This window comes from Elephantulus edwardii, unplaced genomic scaffold (assembly GCF_000299155.1).
Source record: "Elephantulus edwardii isolate Elephantulus edwardi_28Jun2011 unplaced genomic scaffold, EleEdw1.0 scaffold00108, whole genome shotgun sequence".
Taxonomy (NCBI): Eukaryota; Metazoa; Chordata; class Mammalia; order Macroscelidea; family Macroscelididae; genus Elephantulus; species Elephantulus edwardii.
In genome coordinates this window covers 7,911,579-7,933,526 of record NW_006399858.1, presented here as the reverse complement: position 1 = coordinate 7,933,526, position 21,948 = coordinate 7,911,579, and the positions used below count along the sequence as shown (strand labels likewise).

General features: G+C 39.5%; 1 protein-coding gene across 1 annotated transcript in view; it reads left to right on the top strand.

Moving 5' to 3' along the window:
- The window catches only part of PCSK5 (proprotein convertase subtilisin/kexin type 5), a 413,061-nt gene that overhangs the window by 216,411 nt on the left and 174,702 nt on the right, over positions 1–21,948 (top strand). Inside the window, exons 6-7 of the mRNA XM_006891991.1 lie at positions 12,510–12,598; positions 18,389–18,561. Of these exons, the coding sequence (XP_006892053.1) occupies positions 12,510–12,598; positions 18,389–18,561 (262 nt within the window). The remainder of the gene's footprint in view (positions 1–12,509; positions 12,599–18,388; positions 18,562–21,948) is intronic.

Below are 21,948 nucleotides of genomic sequence, written 5' to 3'. Positions count from 1 at the left end.
GAGGGTGGAGGGACAGCGCAGGAGGGGAAGACCCTCTATGAGATGGATTGATTCGGTGACTGGGGTAATCGGGATGGGTGTGTCAGGGGCGGTGTGGTTGGCACAGGATAGAGCAGGGTTTAGAGCTGTTGTGCATAGGGTCGCTATGAGTCGGAAACGACTCGATGGCACATAACAACAACAACAATGTTTTCAGTCAGTCTCTTTCCAACCAAGGTTATGAGCAAGACAGTCTTGAATTACTCAGTTTTGCTTGTTTTGTGCTTAGAACATAGATGTGACTATTTGGAAGATGAGAGAGAAGGAAGGAGGGATTAATATTTTAAAGGAAACATTTCTTGAGTGATACTTACAAACAAAATATACAGAACACTCCTGACAGTGAAACATCATAAAAGAAACATTTTATTTATACTCGATGGGGTTATGGTTCATACTTAGTAAACAGACAAGTAAGTGTCTTGTGGGAGAGATTAATATTACATTGGACCTTCCAGTTCAAGAGAAGAGTTCGAGCCTTCAGACATATTTTTGTAATCCTTGAAGAGAAAACCCTTGCTCAGCTTACTACAAACCTTATAAGAAACAACAGAAATGGCTCCTTTCATTCATAGTCAGAGGTGAGGAAGACAACTCGTCAGCCCTCCATCTGTGGTGGTGATGTGACAGGCTGTTGCTATGAAAGTTTCCGCTATACAGACGAAAAACTGTTGCTGTTGTTAGGTTTCATCGAGTTGATGAACAACAGATCTGAACCCTACCTGTGCCATCCTCAGAATCTCTGACACACTAAACCCCATTGTGCACTGGGTCCATCCACCTGGTTGAGGGTCTTCGTCTCTTTCACCAACCCTCCACCTTTCTAAGCTTGATGTCCTTCTCCATCTCCTCTAGCTAGATGTCCAAGTATGTGTAATGAAGTTTCATCATCTTTTCTTCCAAAAAAACACTCTGCTTGCACCTTCTCCAAGACTTATCTGTTTATTCTTTTCAGAGTCCATGGAATATTTACAACTCTTCTCCAACACCACAGTTCAAAGACATCAATTCTTCTGCTACCTTTATTTGTTGCTCTCCAAAGCATAATAGCACGTGATTGAAAAAATCATGGCTTGAATTAGGTACACCTTAATCCGTCAACTGATATTGTGCCTTAGTAATTTGGGGAGGTCCCTGACTGCATTTCCAGTGCAGTACATCTCCTAGCCTCCTGACTGCTGCTGGTACCAGCCTTGTTGATTGTGGATCTAAATAAGATGGATTTGTTGAAAGTTTCAATCTTTCCTCCATCTATCATGATGTTGCCAATTGGTCCAGTGGTTAGAATTTTTGTTTTCTTGCTATTGAGATGCCGTCTACATTGAAGGTTATATTCTTTGATCTTCTGCAGCAAGTTCTTCAAGTCTTCACTTTTAGCAAGCAAGATTGTGTTATCTGCTTAACATAGGTTGTTGATGAGGCTTCTTCCAATCCTTATGTCACATTCTTCTTCATAAAGTCCAGCTTCTTGAATGATTTGCTCAGCATGCAATTTGAATATATGTGGAGGAAGCATACAGGCCTCATAGATACCTTTTTTAATTTTAAACTACATAGCATTCCCTTGTTCCGTTCGTACAACAGCCTCTTTGCCTACATATAATCAAGAATTAGTAAGGCTAAGTCTGTAGAGGCTAGTGAGCTTTGAAGAGCAGGTGTTAGACTCCTGATAGACTCAGTGAGGAAAAAACAGGAGGAGGAATAATAGGCAAGGTCAAACTCCACATGGAAAACTCATCATTAAAGGCAAAATGAAGAATAAAAATGAATGCTAGGAGTAACTTTAGAATATTAGCCAGGAGTGAGAAAAAAGGGCCAGTCCATTGTCATGAATTGTTGTTGTTGTGTACCATCAGGTTGGAACAGACCCTATAAGCTGACCCTCCAGTGGGTTTTCAGATGCAGTTAATCGCTCAAGAGGAGGAGGTCCATCTTTCTTCCATGGAGCAGCTGGTGGATTCGAACCATCTGCTTTTGTGATAGCAGCAGTTTCTTGCCTACTAGAACTCCCTATGCTCTTTAACCATGTCATGAGTAATGTAATTAACAGATATCTTACGTCCTGTTGGCTGCGTCTTTGTGCCGATCCCTAAGAGGAGGAGGACAGGGAAGCCTGAATCAGTAAGCATGTGGTTGTTACATTGCACAGCACTTATTAACCTGCCTTGAGTTTTTACTGGGTATTTGCATCATCCCATGTTGTTATTATCAGGTGCTGTCAAGTTGAGCATGACTCATAGTGACCCTGTGAACACAGATATGGACCCTAATCTGTCCTGTGCCATACAACATTGTATTTGAAAAACCAAGAGAACCAAGATAAAAGACTAGGTTTTCTGTCAAATCAAGCTAACATAGTTTCAATGTTCCTTCAGTTAACAATGGCTTAGCTATTTCCCTAGGTTGGGATAAATAGAAAGGGGGGGGGGGGGTGATGTCCCAGCTGAGGAAACTAGAGTGAGAGACAAAATAGCAAATGTAAGAAGACGATGCTAAGTCTGGATATTGGCTTCTTATATTTAATCACTTTACATTATTTTTTGCTAAGACGAAAATGTCCTCCTTCAATTATAATCAGTGCAAATAGCTACAAATTTTCCAGACCTGCAATGAATTTTTACAACTCCTCATCTTGAGATAGATCATTATGAACTTACAAAAACTTGCAACACTAGAACAGATTGGCACAGTAACTAGGGTAAAAGGGGGAAGGTGTGTCGGAGGCAGTGAGATTGGCTCAGGATAGGGCATGGTTCAGAGCTACTGAACACAAGGTCACTTAGGAGTCTCAGTCAACTCCAAGGCACGTAACAATACTACCAGTATGAAAAAATTGTTCAGTCTACAGATCTGTTTCGATGTTACCAGTGTTTAATATGCTTGTGTGTGTAGGAAGCTCTGCTGGAATAGTCTATAGGGAGTTGCACTGTAAGGCTGTGCCTCTGGTGGTTTGAATGATACTAGCCACTCTTCAGGAGAAAGATGGGAAGTCTCCTTCCATGCAGTTTACAGCCTCAGCAAACATGCTGGAGAGTCAACTATGAGTCAGTTCTGACTCCACAGCAATAAGTTTGGTTTTTTAGGTTTTTGTTTGTTTACGGTTATGTATAGAGAGTTCTAGTGTGCTCATGGTAAGGACTTGTGCTGCCAGCCCATCCCCAAGGAGTTTGAATCCACCAGATTTGCAAGAAAAGAACCAGATGTTTTCTCCTTTGTGATTTACTACCTCTGGTAACAGGCTGGAGGGTCAGCTATGAGTCAATTTTTACTACACAGAGCATAACAACAGCAACAACAACATGGTTATTTATCACAATAACAATTCATTTAGTAAGAAAATAACGATCTTTATGTTTTTGTTATATAGGTAGCAATCATTAACATTTATGTGATGCTAATCAGCAGCAGAGACCTTTTGCTCCTAAAATACATTTTTCCATTTTCTTTCCTTGTTGTTTTTCTGTTTAAGTAGCATTAGATTCTACAATATAGTATCTGCTAGATGTTAGAACAAGTGATTGATTCTAATTTTGACTCATTACTTAAAACATCCTATGTATCTTCCTGAAGTCCAAAAGGAAAATTGCTCAGTTTCAAAGCCACCACAGTTTGATCATTTGTGCTTGAGAGTTTTCCAGTGTTGTTCTACCCGTGGGTCTCTAAACATAAGCTTATATTATTTTATGGATATATTTTTTTTCTTTTGAGCACAATTTATTGAATTTGATTTTAGTATAATCAAAGTTTTAATGTCATTAAGTCTTAGTGGACTACGTAGAGTTACACTTAATTCTGTAGCTGTTTTCTCAGTTGGCTCTCAGAAAGTAATAACTTAAAAATCTGTGTGCTTTCTTGTTTGCATTTTCATTTTTAAATTTTTCTCCCCTGCTATCGTTCTTGAACTTCAGAAGGCTGTTTATTGCTGTTAGAAAGTTAAGTCGCTTTTAGCTATCTTCCATTCTTAAGTTCTCACTTTTACGAGTCCCATCATTTCCTCCTCCTAACCGAGCTTGAATAATTAATCATGGAAGTTCTACTTTTGAATATTCTGCCAATAATAGTAATGAAGGAATGAAGTTGCCTCTGCCTTGCACAGCAGCAGAATTAGTAGAAGAGCAAGAAGATGATGTGTGAGATTCCAGTGGTTACTCAAGAAGGTGAGTCTTTTGATAGAAGACCCAGATGGCCTACTTCTAGTCCTTGTCCTCATTTATGCCTTCTGATCACCAACTCATGAGGAAGCTTCAGCAACAACCTGTATTATGCAAATGTACAGTCTTGCTTGATGAAAATGAGGAGGACTTCAAACATCTGCTGCAGAAGATCAAGGACTAAAGCTTTCGGGGTGCATTATATTTCAACATCAAGAAAACAGAGGTTCTCACCACTTGGCCAACAGACAACATCATAATATGGAGAGAAGATTGGAATTGTCAATGATTTAATCTTGCCTTCTTAGTACTAACTGTTAGGGGATGAGGAGATGTATTTCATTGGACAAGTACACTCTCAGGGATCTCCCCAGAGTACTTAAGAGCAATCATGTCAGTTTGAAGAATAAGGTTTGCCTGATTCAGACCATGGTCTTATCAATCCCCTGGTAGGATGCGAGAACTGGACAATAAACAAAGATGACAGAAGAATTGATGCCTTTGAGTTGTGGTGTTGGGAAAAAGTTCTGAATATCTTCTAGACTGCCAAAAGAACAAACATATTTTGGGGAACATGTCCTTGGAGACAGAAAGGACAAAGCTTTGTCTCTCCCACTTTGGACAAGTTGCTAGGAGAAGTTTGGAATGAGACATCATACTTGGAAAGATGGAGGGTCACTGAAAGAAGAAAAACCCCTAGTGAGGTTGATTGACTCAGTGACTACAGCAATGGACTTAGTGTGTCACGTGACGGTGAGGATGGCAAAGGATCAGATAGGATTCGGCTCTGTTGTTGATTGGGTTACCTTAAGTCATACTCAGTGGTACCTAACAACAGCAATAATCACCATCTGTCTGGCTGAATTTTCCCGTTTTCAAAATAAGATAAGTAATATCTGCTTTACTCACTTGGCAGGGTTGATGTGAGGATCCAATGAAATGTTAAATATTTAGGGCAGTGAAGAATGTAATTTAAACATGAGATGATAATATTGTCATGCACAACATGAGCAGACAGAAATACTACATCAGAATTACACAGTGAAGAGCTGGCCATTGTTTCTTAGTCTCCACCCCCTCCCCCTTTCAGAGAGAGCTTTTCAAATACATTTAAATGAAGACATTTTTTTTGTTTAGATTGATAAATAATAAAAATGTGGCAAAAAGACTGAACACAATAGCAATCAGAAAGAGGTGGGAACAGTAAGGAAGTCAGTGGACTCCATGAACATCTGAAAATACTATTCTAAGAAAGTTATTAAATAGAAAATACTTTTTCCTCCAGTGTTCCTTTGCTTGATTCCTCTTGTGATAACAGCAGTAATAATAATTTTGTTCTGTATAACCAACAAGTGGAAACAACACAAATGCCATCATCTTGGAAAATGACTGGATAAACAAAATGTTCTTGTTGTAGATGTTGTTCTAGCTGTGGGAACAACAGAATAAAATACTGCCTGGTTGTGCCATCCTGTTGTAGCCACTATGTCAACGTATTTATCTTGTTGAAGATTTTGCTGCTTCCCCCCCTTTTTTTTTTTACTCTCTGTGTACCAAGAATTATGTCTTTCTTTTCTTCAGGGACTAGTACCTTCTGACAAGATTGATAATAGTAGTATATCCAAATAACAAATTCACATTCTGCCATAAAAAAGAAGTATGGTTACATGGCTACAACCTTGAAAGTTTATATTATGTGAATGAAGCCGGATATAGAAGGATGTGTATTGAATAATTTGATTTATATTAAATACTTGAGGCACTTACTGAAGAAGATGAAAGACTCTGTCTTTCAATATGGATTACCTCTCAACATCAAGAAAACGGAAATCCTCACCACAGGACCAACAGGAAACATCATGATAGATGGAGAAAAGATTGAAGTTGAGATCGTTTTCATTTTCCTTGGCTTCATAATCAGCACCTGTTGATAGCAGCAGCCAAGAAACCAAAGACATCTTGTCTATGACATTTTTTAAAAGTGTATATTAGTGTTCTACTTACAAAGGTTATATACATTGTATTTCACACCATTCTTCATTCACATTGTGTTTCATACAATCATTCTCAAGCATTATGTTTCATAAAATTAATCACCATTCGGTCTTGCCCATCATTACCCTATCTTTTCACCTGGATCCTTCCCATGTCTTTCCCCTGTCTCCCTCCACCCACCAAACTGTGTAACCCTATGATTTCACTCCTACCTGTCTTCAGTGCTCCCTGCCTTGAGTTCCCATACGTGTTTACTAGTTATCCTTCTGCTTTTACAATAATAATAATCTTAGCAAATTTGTTTTACAAGGAGATCGAAAGGAAAATTTTCAAATTTATTTGGAGAGGAAAGAGACCTGGAGTAAGCAAAACACTTCTGAAAAACAAAAATGAAGTGGGAGGCATAGCACTCCCTGACCTCAAAACCTGCTACATAACAGTAGTAGTAGTAGTAGTAACTAAAACAGCATGGTACTGGTACAATGACAGGCACATAGATCAATGGAACAGAATTGAGAACCCAGAAATTGACCTCTCTGTCTATGGTCAACTAATATTCAGCAAGGAAATAAAACCTATTGAATGACAACCTCTTCAAGAAATGGTGTTGGCAAAACCAGACTTCTCCATGCAGAAAGTCCATGGCCTTTTTAAAGTACTAAATAAAGGATGTCAGTTTAAAGCATGAGATGAGCTTTATCCAAAGCCATGATATTTTCAAGTTTTTCTTCTGCATCTTGAATTTGGACGAAGCATAAGGAAGATCGAAGAAGATCGATACTTTTGAATTATGGTGTTGGTGAATAGTATTTCATTTACTACAGACTACCCAAAGAACAAACAAATAAATATGTGCAGCCAGGGTTCTCCTTCAAGACAGAGATGATGAGACTTTCTCCTATGTACTTTGGATATTGTGTCAAGAGAGTCAGTCCTTGGAAAAAATATGTTGTGACAGGAAAGGTGTAGAGTCAGTGAAAGAGAGGCAGACCTTGAATAAGATGGATGGGCACAGTGACTGCACTAGTGGGCCTGAGCGTGACTGTTACCATGAGGATCATACAGCAACATAGGACCAGGTTTTAGATCTCTTCCTCACAGGGTTGCTGTGAGTTGTAGTTGACCCAGCCGGTAGGTAACAGCCACAGCATCCAGAATATGTACATTCATTGAGACAAACAGGGGCTTTAAGGAGGATGAGAGGAAGCATTTCATTTGTATAGTGCTCTCTTTGGGGTGATGAAGAAGTTCTGGAACTAGCTGTACTAAATATACTTTTTGTTTCAAGCAGCACTTGAAAATTATTTTGCTGCTCTATTGAGAATATACACAAGCAAAGCATACACCGATTGAGTGGTTTCCAGATGTCAGCGTCAGTTAACGTTAACTCCCTGTTCGCAAGGTCCTTATAGCATCTTTCAGGTTGCCCTTGCCACTTTGGTCCTCCATAAATCATTTTTAAAAGAGAATAATCCTCAGGAAGTGATTTTGCTTTTTATTGGTAAAACTAAGCTACTATTTACTTTTGGGATTACAGCACAGCTTCTTGCCAGTAGGCCACCAGAGCTTCCATAATATTTACTTAATTTTTTTTGGTGAGGTACTTTTTTAAAAAAAAATTTCTACAAGACAACTATGAGATATCATCTCACCCCAGTAAGACTAGCAAAATTTAACCTAACAGCAAGCAACAAATGCTGGCGAGGTTGTGGAGAGACTGGAACCCTTATTCACTGTTGGTGGGAGTGTAAAATGGTGCAACCACTGTGGAAAGCGATGTGGCGCTTTCTCAAAAAGTTGCAAATAGAGATACCATTTGACCCAGCAATTCCACTACTGGGAATATACCCTAAAGAGACCATAAATGGCACCCATTAGATATATGCATACCCATGTTTATTGTGGCTTTGTTTACAATAGCAAGGAGTTGGAAACAACCCAAATGCCCATCAACAAAGGAGTGGGTAGAGAAGCTGTGGTATATTCGCACAATGGAATATTATGCTGCATTGAAAAACAAGGAACTCATGCAATATTATTCAAAATGGGTGACCCTGGAGGACATTATGATGAATGAGGTATCTCAGTCACAGAGGGACTAATGCTATATGGTGCCACTGTTGTAGAATGAGGCTGACATTGGGATGGGGGTAAGACTGAGAAAAACTGGATGAAATGTGTTTACGGCATTGAAGTCTATGGGGGAGAGAGTATTTTATATTTTAGGGCATTATGTTTATTGTAAGAGTATGGAATGAGGGTTGCAGAGTGGATTATATTTGGGGGTTGGGGGATGTGTGTGGGGGATTACGTACCAATGAGGGAGTTTTTCTTTTGCGTTTGAAGGAGAGGAGCAAACGGGGGGTGCGGGGTGGGGGGGGGCGGGAGAGGGGTGCAACAATGAATGAATGGAATTCCAAAATCTCTGTAGATGTTCATTGAAATGAAAAATAAAGAAATTATATAAAAAAAATTCAAAAAAATTCCTACTAGTTTATTTACAAAATATGAGTACATTGTTTTTAAGAACGATGTGTGTTTGTGTGTGTGTGTACACCATCAAATCAGATCTGACGGGTAGAGGAGGAGATTGTCCCTCCTTCTGCAGCAGAGCATCTGGTGGATTCAAACCGAGAACAAATTGTTTAATTTTCCCTCACCCCCCCCCCATCAAATTGTACAACGCGATGATTAATCTCCCCCTTTCCTTTACACATCCTTATTCCTCTGCTTCCACCCTCTCCTACCCCTCCTGGATCCTTAAACTCATTCTACAATAATGGTTTTATGCAATATTTATCCTTATAGGACTGAGTTAGTTCACTCAGCGTAATGCTTTCCAGTCCCTGCCAAGTTAGGTAGTAATTTACAAAATCATTGCTCCCGCGTGCTGTGTAGTATTTCATTGGGTAAATGTACTATAATTCTCAATCCATTCGTTTGTGGTTGGACATTTTGGCCATTTCCATGTTCTTGCGATGGTGAATAATGCTGCTGTGAATCTTGGTGTAGGGTTCAGGGGATATTTTTGGCTTAAGGTTTAAAAATTATCCCAGGGTATTGATATCAGGAATTCATCCAGGTCACATGATTCCAGGAAGTGAGAATTCCTTGGGAATTTCAAATTCTGCTTTCTTCTTTTTTGATCAGTGTTCTTTATTGTTGTTAAGTGCTGTTGAGTCCCGTACAACTCATAGCAACATTATAAACAAAAGATCTGAACCCTGTTCTATTACTATTGCCATTTCTCTAGTATTCCTAGGGCATCCAAAGTCCTGTTATTTGAGAAGCATATGCCAATCCTGCTTCCAAGTCTATTTTAATCTTGGGGGTCTATCAAAATCAGTCATAAGTGTGTCAGAAACAATAAGGCTGGCACAGCATAAAGCAAAGTGTAGGGCTCAAAGACACTAACAACAACAACTATCTGTTCACACTGTGTAACCTTTATGGCATTTGACACAGCAGTAACAAAGCATTCAGTATCACAGAAACCCATCTCAGTATATCTCAGTGCAGGAAACTGAAGAGATAACTGCGGTACCACTGAGAACAATGTTCTCCCCAAACACAATTAACACCAGCCAACTTTTAAATACAAAGGCCCACTCACCAGGTCCTGATTTACTTAAATAAGAAGCTTCCAGCCCAAATTTGGTTATTCACTAAATCCAGGTTACCAATCCATTTGTTAAAATTTGTTAAAATAAAAAATTACCAAACAATTTACACCAACTATAAAATTCAAAACAGACTACTCTCCTGAATCCAGCTGTTTCATACAGTTTCAAACTGGAGACTAAGTCAGGGCCCAGCCAACTTTTGTAAATACAATGGCCTAAATCAATATTCTTTAGTAGCATCTAATTAAAACATTCAAGTCTTCTTACAGCTAAGGAGGCAGTTCTGTTCCTCCTTCTACTCCTGACTCTGTTTTTTCTCTCCTGCTCCAGGAAAAGAGGTGTCAGTGTTTTTACTTTGAATGGGAGTTTGCAAACTCTTAAGACTGGAATTGACACACTAAGGTGTTATTCATGGGATATACCTTAAAGCCATTGTCTTAAACCTTGAAATCCACATCCTATTGGGTCTTTGATTATATAGAAGCACCTTTAACTATTTTGTTGTTGTTGCTGTTGTAAATATGTTTCTCACACAACTTTTGCAGCCAGAATGCTCCTTTAGAGGGAAGAATGGCAAAGCTTTCTCTCACATACTTTGGGCATATTAGGAGGGACAATTCCTTGGAGAGGGGCATTACTCTTGGAAAGGTGGAGCATAAGTGCAAAAGAGGAAGGCCTTCAATGAGATGGACTGACATGGTGACTGCTGCAGTGGGCTCAAGCATGTTGGAGATGATGAAGGTGGCGTGTGATAGGACAGGGTTCAGATCTGTTGCTCCTAGGGTTGATAAGAGTTGTTCTGGACTCAATGGCACCTAACAATAATAACGTGCTTAAGGAGCCTTGGCAGTGTAGTGTGTAATATGTCTAGCTACTAGCTGAAAGGTTGACAGTTTGAATCCACCAGCTGCTCTGTGGGGCAACGATGCACAGTTATTTTCTGTAAAGATTTATTGCCTCATAAACTAGATAGGGGATTACTCTGACTCAAAAACAATTCCACAGAAGTAAATTCTTTATGCTGCTTTGGGGAAAGGAAAAAAACCATTTTGTTTACATGCTTGAACTTTAAACAGGTTTTGATGGTTTCTGTTCTTCCATAATCTGTTTTAAATCTAAGTCAAAAGAGTCAACTAAGGTATAAAAATAAAAAAGATGACTGGTACTTTTTTGGGGGTACTAATCATTGTCCTCTGAAGAGAGTGGGCTGTGTAAATACACGTGAACTAGCAATTTGGACCCTCAATTATACAGTATGCTGCAGTGTATTATTTATTTTATATTTAAAACACATGTATATCAGCAGAAGATTGAGGGGTCACCTCAGGTAACTTTTCCCTCCCTTTAGAATGAGTCTTGGCATCATCATTCAGTACAGTGCACAGAAATCTTGGTGGAAAAAAAAGAAATCTTGGTGAAAAAACATGTTTTTAAGGAAATGTTTGTTACTCTTCGGGGAATTCTCTATGACAAACAAACGTTTGTTTCCTTAGGGGAATTCTCTATGCATTAATGAGGCACATAATATATGGAGGCCTTTCTATCTTTCAGTATATAAAACAGCTCTTCATAGGGTGGCATAGTGTATTACAGGTTGTAGTAGAAACTGGAAGGTCAGAGGTTTGAATCCACAAGCTGCTCTATGAGTGAAAGACAATCCATCTCTTCCAATAAAGATTTATAACCTCACAAATTTGGTGGAAAGTCACTCTGAGTAGGTATCAGCTTGAGAGCAGTGGGCTTGGTCGATGATGATGATGATGATTAAATACTCAACCAAATCATTCCCATTTTGAGATAATGTGATAGAGTTTCACTTCTATATTCAGTTTATAGTTGTGCAATGGTAGTCATAACCCCTGATAAATTGTGGTCTGAGGCAATTGTACTGTGAAAAAAAATGCCGGAATGGAATTCCTGTCTGTACTGCTTTCAACAAATCTCAGTTCCTCTTGTTATGTTAGATTCTGACTCCTATGTGATAGGGTACAACTTCTCCATAGACTTTCCTGGCCTGTAATATTTCCAGAAACAGATTCTTAAGTCTTTTTCTTTCAAAGAGCCAAGGGTAGGTTCAAACTTCCACTTCATGGCTAACAACCTAGTACTTGACCATTGTCACACCACAGCTCCTTTCAGACCCTTGAAGTCACATTCATCTCTGAAAATGGGTGCTGGGAATTGGACTTCATGTGCAAAGACAAAGAAAAAGAAATTTCATCACAAATACTACAGCTGTATTTAATCTTACAAGTTCAAGCGTTGATTCATATCCTTGAGCTTTCCAATAATTTATTTGAATAGTTCTTTTCGAAGTCAAATTGAAAAATATAGATGAGATTTCACTAGCCATATTTCAGCTGTTCAGCTTTCACTTAGAGCTGGTGATTACCTTATTAGACAGCGCAACTTTGGTAAGTGGAAATAAACATACCATTTGGTTTTAACGTGCAAGGGGACTTTTTGATTGCCAAAGCAAGATGTCATTTGGGAACACTTCAGGACTGTAAGCCAAAATATTATGAGAAGTTTTAATAAGTTGCCATGGGTTTGACTAAGCACTACTTGGGCAAAGAGTTTCCAGAAGCATGCAGAGCTTATTCCTTGCTTCACCACGTTGGAGCCTGCTTGGTGGCGATGGGAACGGGGTTTGTGAGAATGGACTGTCTGACTTTACAGCGTGTCTGTGTTCTGCCTGCAGGCATGGGACCCGCTGTGCTGGAGAAGTGGCAGCAGCTGCAAACAACTCTCACTGCACAGTTGGAATTGCTTTCAACGCCAAGATCGGAGGTATGGGACACAGGCTACATGAGTATAGAGAGGGGCCAACAGCTGTCATGCTAACTGGTTTTCAGACATTTTTATGAACTAAAATCAGGCCTAAATTTGCTCTTTTGGTAGTCAGTTAGCTGTTTTGATAGCAAAATGGCCGACATTAATGTGTTGTTGAATGCAAAGACTTCTCAGGCAGTGCCCCTGAAGGGTGGCAAGCAGGGTTATTTCTTACTTAAAACAGGCATGAAGCAATGACTGATAGTGAAGGCAGTCAATGATGTCACTGTCCACTTGGTGCTTGGGGTCAGAAAGAACGAATAATATAAACACCAGGCATTCATATTTTGGGAAAGAAGTTCTCTCAAAACAGAAAATTCTTCCTTTTGTTTAGGCTTCACAGAGTTCCTTTTACTAGCAAATAAATTTGAAATGTTAAAAGCTCACATTATATAATAATATTCTTTTCTTTTCAAGTTCTAGATTATATATGCACAGAGGGTGCCCTGGTGGCATAATGGTATGGAGTTGCACTGTCTTTCAGAGGCAGGCGGTTTAGCTCTTCCAGGAAAGAGCGAGGGGCAGTCTCCTGTGCGACTTACAGCCTCTGAAAATCCCCCCAAACGTCCGCTAAGTCCATTCTGACTTGACCGCCCATAGCACAGTGCATCTAGAGATGTGCACACTTACTGCATAGACTCAGCCAAAATTGTATAAAATGAAGCAGTAATAAAAGCAAATGCTAACTCTCCAATTGTTAGCAGCCTGTTGCCAAGCCTTATACAACAGGGAGGGAAACTTTGGTACGAGGCAGCGGAGAGCCTGGTGATGTTGTTAGTGTAGCTGGCTTGAATGTCTCTCAAGGTCCTCTACAGAATTTTTTAAGGTGGATGAACTTTCCAAGACAAGAAAGTTTCTTCTTCCTTCTTCCTGCTTTAAATGGAGTATTTGTTTGTAAGTGGTTGAACTAGAGTTGAAACCAAAGTAGGAGAATGCCAATTCATTTTCGAGTAAATGCATATAGAAAACCTCTAATATTAAAGAGTTAAGGTGTCTAATCATGGGGGCTCTATCTTTATAAGATCCCTAGGGAATGTTCTCAACTTGACAACACCTAACAACAACTATAATGGGGTTAAGCAAAAAGCTTTCTGAGACTACACCTTCAATGTCAGTCCACAAAGTTCTGCCTCTTTTTTTTTCATTACACTTTAAATTGTAGAGTGAGGCAGTTCATTAACTAGTAATTAGCTGTACTTTAGTAACATCTGCTGTGTATCAGGAATGCTTGTGAAGAGCTTAGGAAAGGCCACAAGAACGATGAGGGAGTTGCAGACCCCAGTTGTCCCAAGAGAATGACATGCTTGCCGCAGCTTCCCAGTGCACCCCTTCACTGTGACAGCCTCTCCGATACACAGATGTGCATCCCAAAGCCCCCACCCAACCCTTTCACAGTCCTGTTGAAAGGAGTGACCTTTCAACATTAACAGATAAATAGCTGAGCCAGCTTAACAATACCTTAATGAGGGGAAAATGTATGGCAGTAACTTGCAAATGTTCTTATGCCCTAAAACAAGATCATTCCAAATTATGCGTTGAACTCCTCACCCTAGGCTTTGAAGATTTGAAGTTAAGTGAGGGAATAGAAGCAGCCTTTCAAATTTAAAGACTCAAAATTCCCATTTTTAATTTTCTGTCAGAAATGTTACCCTCTATTTATGTATTTTGCCAAAAGGACAAAGAAATCCATCTTGAAGGAAGTATAGCCAGCATCCTCCTTAGAGGCATGGATGGTGGAAGCTAATCACACATATTTGGGACATGTTGTCAGGAGGGCCTGTCCTTGGAAAAGGACATCATACTCAAACGATGGAGGGTCCGAGAAAGAGAGGAAGACAACCAACAAGATGGATTGACCCAGCGACTGTAACAGTGGAATGGAGAGCAACAGAGATAATGAGGAAGGGTTACCACAGGACACACTTCCAGCCTGTTTGTTCAAGGTCTCTAGAAATCATAGGCAGCTCAAGGGCACATAATAACAATACACGAACTTTTATCCAGCATTTTGTTTGTGGGCATCACAGAGCTAACATGGATTGAGTCAGTTTGTAGTGTTACTCCTATCAGTTGATCTTTAAGTTTTTCATTTTATGTTTTTTAATACTAAGAATATGAAGGAATACAATATTCTTTTACAAAATATGCAGGCAAGTTTTGAACATTCAAATCAAATTTTAAACAGCAACAAAAACATGGCCCTCATGCATGCAGGTCGTTCTGCTGGGTGCTTTCACAACAAACTAATGGCAAGCCTTTTAAGGTAATTTCTCCTCGATAATTTTTAAAGGACACTGTTCACAGTCTTCATTCTCTGTATTCCTTCTTAAAACATATCTCCTTTAAACATCCCAAAGAATGAATGAAAACTACTCTCTGAAGTTTCACTAAAATAAAAAATGTTTGAAAAATCCAAAAGAAATATGTTTTTGTTGGTGGGGGTGTTGTGTTGTTATGTGCCATTGAGTTGCCTACAACTCATAACGACCCTATGTACAACAGCCCTAAAACTTGCTCTATCCTGTGCCAATCTTATTGTCTCTGACACACCTACCCTCATTACCCCAGTCACTGAATCAATCCATCTCATCCAGGATCTTCCTCTCCTGTGCTGTCCCTCCACCCTCCCAAGCATGATGTCCTTCTCCAAGGACTGGTCCCGCCTTGCAACATGTCCAGAGTATGTCAGACGAAGTTCCAGAATTCTTGCCTCCAAGGAACAGCCTGGGCTCACCCTCTCTAGGATGAACTTGTTTGTTCCCCTACCAGTCCCTTATATATTCAACCAGCACCACAGCTCAAAGACATCAATTCTCCTACCATACCTAGTCATTGTCCATTTTTTGATGCAGAGCAAGTAATTGCAAAGATCATGGCCTGGATCAGGCACACCTTAGGCTCCAGACTGACATCCTTACTCTTCAGTACTTTGGAGAGGTCTCTGACAGCAGACTTTTCCCATGCAATTTGTCTTTTTATTTCCTGGCTGCTGGTGCCAAGCATGTTGATTGTGGAGCCAAGCAAACTAAAGTTGTTAACAATCTCAATCTCTTCACCATCTATCATGATGCTGTCAATCAGCCTAGTGGTGAGAATCTTTGTTTTCTTGATGTTGAGCTTCAGTCCACATTGAAGGCTGCAGTCCATGACTCTCTGTAAGAAGTACTTAAGGTCCTCCTTAGTCTCAGCAAGCAGGGTTATGTCATCTGCATAGTGCAGATAGTTGATGAGTCCACCTCCAATCCTGATGCCACATTTCTCCTCATAGAGCCTAGCCTCCCGAATACTCTGTTCCACATATAGATTTTAAAAAGTATGGAATTAGGACATATCCCTGGCATACACTCTTAGCAATTTTGAACTATGCACTGTTTCCCTCAAGAGCTGTAACAGCCAAAAATGCAGTGCTTTAAAGAAGGGGCACCTGGGAATATTTCATGTAGACTGGGTATTTGATGAGAGTAAGAGCTTATTTCCACTTTTTTTTTGGTGAGAATATATTACAGGTTAAAATGCCGTAATATCTGTGGTGTGGTCTTAAATTGCCCAACCTAATATTATATTTGCCCATAAAGAAAATAAAGCAAAATGTTGGCAGTTGTTGAGTATTAGCTACATAAGTATAAACAATATTTTTCTGTTTGTGTGAACTGTTTATAATTAAGAGTTGAACAGTTTAAAAATGCAAATATGGTATCATTTTCTTCAAGGTTCTTTTAATTTTTTACCAGAATTACTATTTCAAAACCATAAATCATCTAAAGTGGACTGATTTGGGGTTTGTTTTTTTTTTTTTATTTACTTTCCACTTATGATCAAGTTTTCAATTCTAATAAGATTTTTCTTAATAAGACATATGAGGTGTAAAGATATTTTAAAATAATGCAGTGTCTCGTGATGATATTTAGAGTTTTTTAAATAAAATTTTATTTTATACTGGTTTACTTAAAAGATTTATATACATTTTTTCCCCCACACTGAATCTTTCTCTTTTCCTTTACCTACCCATCAAATTATGTGGTCCTATAATTAACCCCTCTACCCATCCTCACGCCTCTGCTCCTACCCTCCCCACTTTGGATCCTCATATACTTTCTATAATAATGTTCTTTTTTTAAATTATTATTAAATTTTATTAGTTTTAATGAACATTTACAGGGATTTGGGGTTTTCATTCCTTCATTGCTGCACCATTCTCTCTACCCTCCTCCCCAGTTTGTTCTTCTTCCCCCAATTGCCACAGTGCTTGTCAAAGTCAGTTCTGATTAATCTCCTTTGTCAGTGTGTCCTTTGCCATTCCCTATCACTCCTCCCTGAGAGAGACTTCACCCTGATTCATAAGGAAAAGGGGATGGCGTATTCTCTTAGCTACTTCCTGCTGAAAAGGGACGCTGTGGGTTTCAGGGTGAAGATCTCTCACTGCTCTAAAGGGCCCCTTTGGAAGTAGGAAACACATAGACTATTATGGAGATTGATTTTGGAGTTTAGATGCATCCTTGAAGATGTATCGTGGGGGAGTTGCAACCTAGAAGACACAAATTTAACTAACAAGTTATAAGTACATGAGTCAAAAATTATGGAAAAGTAAAAGAAAAGATTCTTTCATTGTTTTACAAACCCTCCCCCAGGTCCCCTCCACCATGTAGCCCTCGCTCTAGTCTCCTGTGATGACAGAAATACCTAGTCACATATCTCTTTTAAACAGTTTTCTCCCTCCTCTGTTTCAGTGCAATATACATTATTGAACCCATCTTACTCAGTCTCTCCCCAACCCCAAGGACAGTCCCATTCTACAACAGTGGCATCATGTAATATGTTCTTAGACAGTATTTTTCCTTATGGGACTGAACTAATTCACATAGCAATCCTCCCCAGGCCCTCCCAGGTTAGGTAGTGGATGTTTAGTTTAAATAGAAAGACATCTGTTTCCTTAGCAATGAGGGGTTTTGTTACTGTTTTCCTCTGTTCATTACAGACATGGTTTATTTCACGCTAGTCTCCAAAATACAAGGGAAAAAAAGAAAGCCTGGTATCTGACAACTAATTTATCTTATGAGTATCTTGCTTTCTGTTTTCACAAAACAGGGTTAATAGTAAGTTGCTGTCTAACAGTAATACACTTAAATGAAGATTAATGACTGAACATTGCTAAAACCCTCTGAGAATTCTTTAAAGTGTTACATGCAGAGAGAGCATTCTCATTTATTATTTGACTCATAAATAACTTGGCAAAGAAGCTTTATATTGAGTTCACATCAGTCATCAGATGAGGAGATAATATTAAATATGGGGAAAATTAAAGCACCCTCAGTTGGCAGTTTTTCAAATTTTTTAAGACTGCAAAGGTCAGAATGTTTCATACCAATTATGAACACGAGGAACCTAATGAAAAGAAATTTGGAAAAGATGGATTGCCTACGGCACTCTGTCAAGTACTTTCTCCACGGAGGATGAAGAGGGTGAAAGATCATATCACCTGCTGTGGAGATGGGAGGCTTAGAGAAAGAACAAGGCATCCAGAATTTGTAAAGACCTTTCGCTCTTTTGCATGCAGTATAACATTCTTTGTCCCCCTGAAGGCTCTACCAAGCTCTGCATTATCCTTTCTTTGGGAAAATATGTCATTTAAATGTTAAAGTGGTAAGAATTTCTTCTTGCCCCAAAATATCCTGAAGCTGGAATTTGGCTATTAGGGTGTCATGTCTGGAAACCCTGGGAGCTGAACTTGTTTCCCTTTCTGTTTCTAAGGAGTGCGGATGCTGGATGGAGATGTCACAGACATGGTGGAAGCGAAGTCTGTTAGCTTCAATCCCCAGCATGTCCACATTTACAGCGCAAGCTGGGGCCCGGATGACGATGGCAAGACCGTGGACGGACCAGCTCCACTTACTCGCCAGGCTTTTGAAAATGGTGTTCGAATGGTAGGTTGAAGAAGCACCTAAGTCCTTCTGCTGTTTGTCCTTCATGTGAGCATGAAGTCACTGGGGGGAAGAAAAATCTGTGTATTTCTAATCCTCCAGTCTGAGAGGACTAGACAAAGCTCTTACACTGAGACAGTTAAAGACTAAAACACCAAACTGTTGCCAGGAAGTCTGTTCTAACACATGGCGGTTCTACAGGGTATAACTGAAATCTGCAGGGTTCCTCCTTACCAAGGCCACAGGGCTGTCTTCTACAGCCCCACTGTGTGCTTCAAAGAGCTTGGTTAGAGAAGAGAGCGAATTATTTCTGTCACACAAACCAAAACCAAAGTAATCTCATTGCCAATAAATTGTCCACCTTGTGGAAGTCCTTCTAGGACAGAGTAGAACTGGTCCACAGGGTTTCCATCGTGGTAAATCTTTAGGGAAACGTCTGTCTCCCATAAAATGCAGATGGTTCCAACCAACCACAGAAACTTTGGTCAGCAGCTAAACGATTAAGCACTGTACTACCAAGAAAAAGAGATGTGAAACACCAGAGTTGAGATCTTTCTGTTTGGGGGATGAGTTAAGACCTAAGATGTTTCCTGTGATGAGAATAGAGATATTTCTGGAAGTTGATGTTTGTTCAAAGCATATGTACTAACTGCTGTGCTAGTGCTGCATTTGAAGTACATTTGTAGGACTTCAACATTGAAGAGAAGCAGAGATTAAGATTCCTGGTTTATGCTGGCAGATTACCCAGCTCCCCTCTGGGCATCTCCTCTTTTTAGTCTCACCTCTGGCTCAGGAGAATATTCTTATGCTGGCTCTTGTCTCCCTAATTGGCAGTTCACCTGTCATTGTCTTTGATTTAATTAAAAAATTTACTAATCATCATTCCCCTGAAAAGAAATGGACCACTTAATCTAGTAATTCATAAATAATTATTTAAATAATTCAATAAAATGTAATAAAAAGTCAGGGCATAATATACCTATAATCATGAGAGGAGGAGGCCTCTGCCAAAAGCTGCAATTTGTTTTGTAAAACTTAATGGTTTATTGGCCTGCGGGTCACATTAAGCATATATTTATGTTCACCTAAGGCCAGTATTGATCTGGCCCCAGCCTCCCATTTCCTTCCTTGTCTCATCATCTCTTTTCACTGCCTTGTGATGTCAGAACCTCCTGAGGCCGTGGGTTCGGTTTTGGTGATAAATGCATAAGGGACTCTGGTGGTGCAATAGTAAGACATTTGCTTGCTAATCATAAGTTTGGAAGAAAAGTCCTCCCTACATGTTTTCCTAATGATGGCTAAATTAAATGAATTGCCATTGAGTTGATTCTGACATGTAGTGAGCCTGTGGGACAGGATGCTACTGCCCTATAGGGCTCTGTCATCTTTATGGAAGCAGACTGCCACCTCCTTCTGTCACAGAGAGCCAGTGGAGTCCAGCTGCTGGCCTCTCAGTTAGCTGCTTAGTGTTTCAACACTATATCACCAGGAAACCTTCTGTAAGATTTACCACCTAGGACACATTTTGGGACCGTTCTAGTCTACTCCTGTTCCACAATGGCGAAAGCACACGTAGCTCCTTTCCACTCACCAGCACACCCTTCGTTCCTCTGTGTTTGTGATTTCCTGCTCGTTCTCCATGCCACCCTGTCCTGCGCTGACATTTATCATGTTTGCATTCAGGTTCAACCAAGTACCTCTTACTGGCCTTCTCATTGCGCACACTAGAATTTAGCACAAGCATCCCCTACCCAGCTCTCTCTCTGTGTTCTTACTGATGACTCACAGCAACCTTGAGTTACCTCTGTACAACAAATGGACAGACTACTTAGAGAATGTTTGACCAAAAACAATTAAAATCAGACCCAAGGGACACAGGCCAGAGGGCCCAAATGCATTTTTAAAACAATCTACTCACACCCAAAAGTGAGTCAACATATAACTCTTAAAAAGAACCCATGGTTTCCTCATTCTTAGCATGGCACATTTGGCAATGAAAAAACAGTAGAGTACTGTTTGAAGACTAAGGAATCAACAGGATTGTTTTTATGTGTTTATGAGGACTGTGGTCCACAATGTGGATTGAAGCTCAATATCAAGAAAACAAAGATTTTTCAACACTGGGCCTGTTGGCAACCCCATGACAAATGCAGAAGAGACAGATTGTTAAGAATTTCAGCTTGCTCAGGTCCACAGTAAATACCCTTGGCACCAGTAATCAGGAAGTCAAAAAACAAAATGCATTAGGAAAATCTGTCAGGGATCTTTCCAGAATACTGATCCAGGCCATGATCTTCACAATTACTTGGTATATGTCAGAGAGCTAGACAATGACCAGTGATGATAGAAAAATCGATGTTTTTAAATTGTGGTGCTGGAGAAGCATATTTAACATACCTTGGAGTTGCAAGAAAACCAACAAGTCTGTCTTGAAGAGAGTAAAACCATACTTCTCCTTAAAAGCAAGGATTTTAAAACTCTGTCTCACATTACTTTAGGCCTGTTGCCAGGAGGGACCTGTCCTTGGAGAGGGACATCATGCTTGGAATAGTGGAGGGACAGCACAGGAGAGGAAGACCCAGCATGAAATGGATTGACACAGTAAATGGAGTAATGGGGGTAGGATGTTGTAGTCAATGGGACTGACTCGGGATTGAGCAGGTTTCAGAGCTAGTGTATATAGGGGTCGCTATGAGTTGCAGTCGACTTGCTGGCACATAGCAACAACTGCACTTAGGCTTTGGAGGTAGGCTAGAGTTGAATCTAGAGACTGAAATGACCTTCTTTATGACTATATGCAGTCACGTTACCTGTCTGCTTTTTTTCTCGTCTAAAAGAGGAAATGATAGTAGTTCTTACTTACAGAGGTGTTGTGAGTGTCCAGTGAGATGATAATGCATGTATAGCAATTGCCAGCACCTAGAACATGACATGGGCTCACTATATTTTGTATTTCTATTACTTCTGGTTTTCTGAGATGAGTTTATTTCCTTAAAATAAAAGAAAGCCCAATAACGGTTGACCTCATACTCAGTCCCCTATCCTTCTCTGCTTTATCATTTCCAATTTGCTGTGTTCCACATGATTACATTGAATAACTTGTTGTGATATATTAAAAATAATATAAGGCAATAGAGACTTTCTGCATTCTGAAGTGTGACTTTGTATATGTGTGTATGTATGTATACACACAAAGATATATATGTATATAACTAAATATAAATTGAAGATAAATAAATGTTTAATTTTACTTGTTCTCAAAAGCTCATGTTTCATTTCATTGAGATAACCTCTAGATGTAAAAAATTTATTTCAGTTATTTATCTCTGTATCCTTGAATTTAGTTTTTATTTTTCCAAAGGATATTTCTCTAAGTATGTATAAATATAT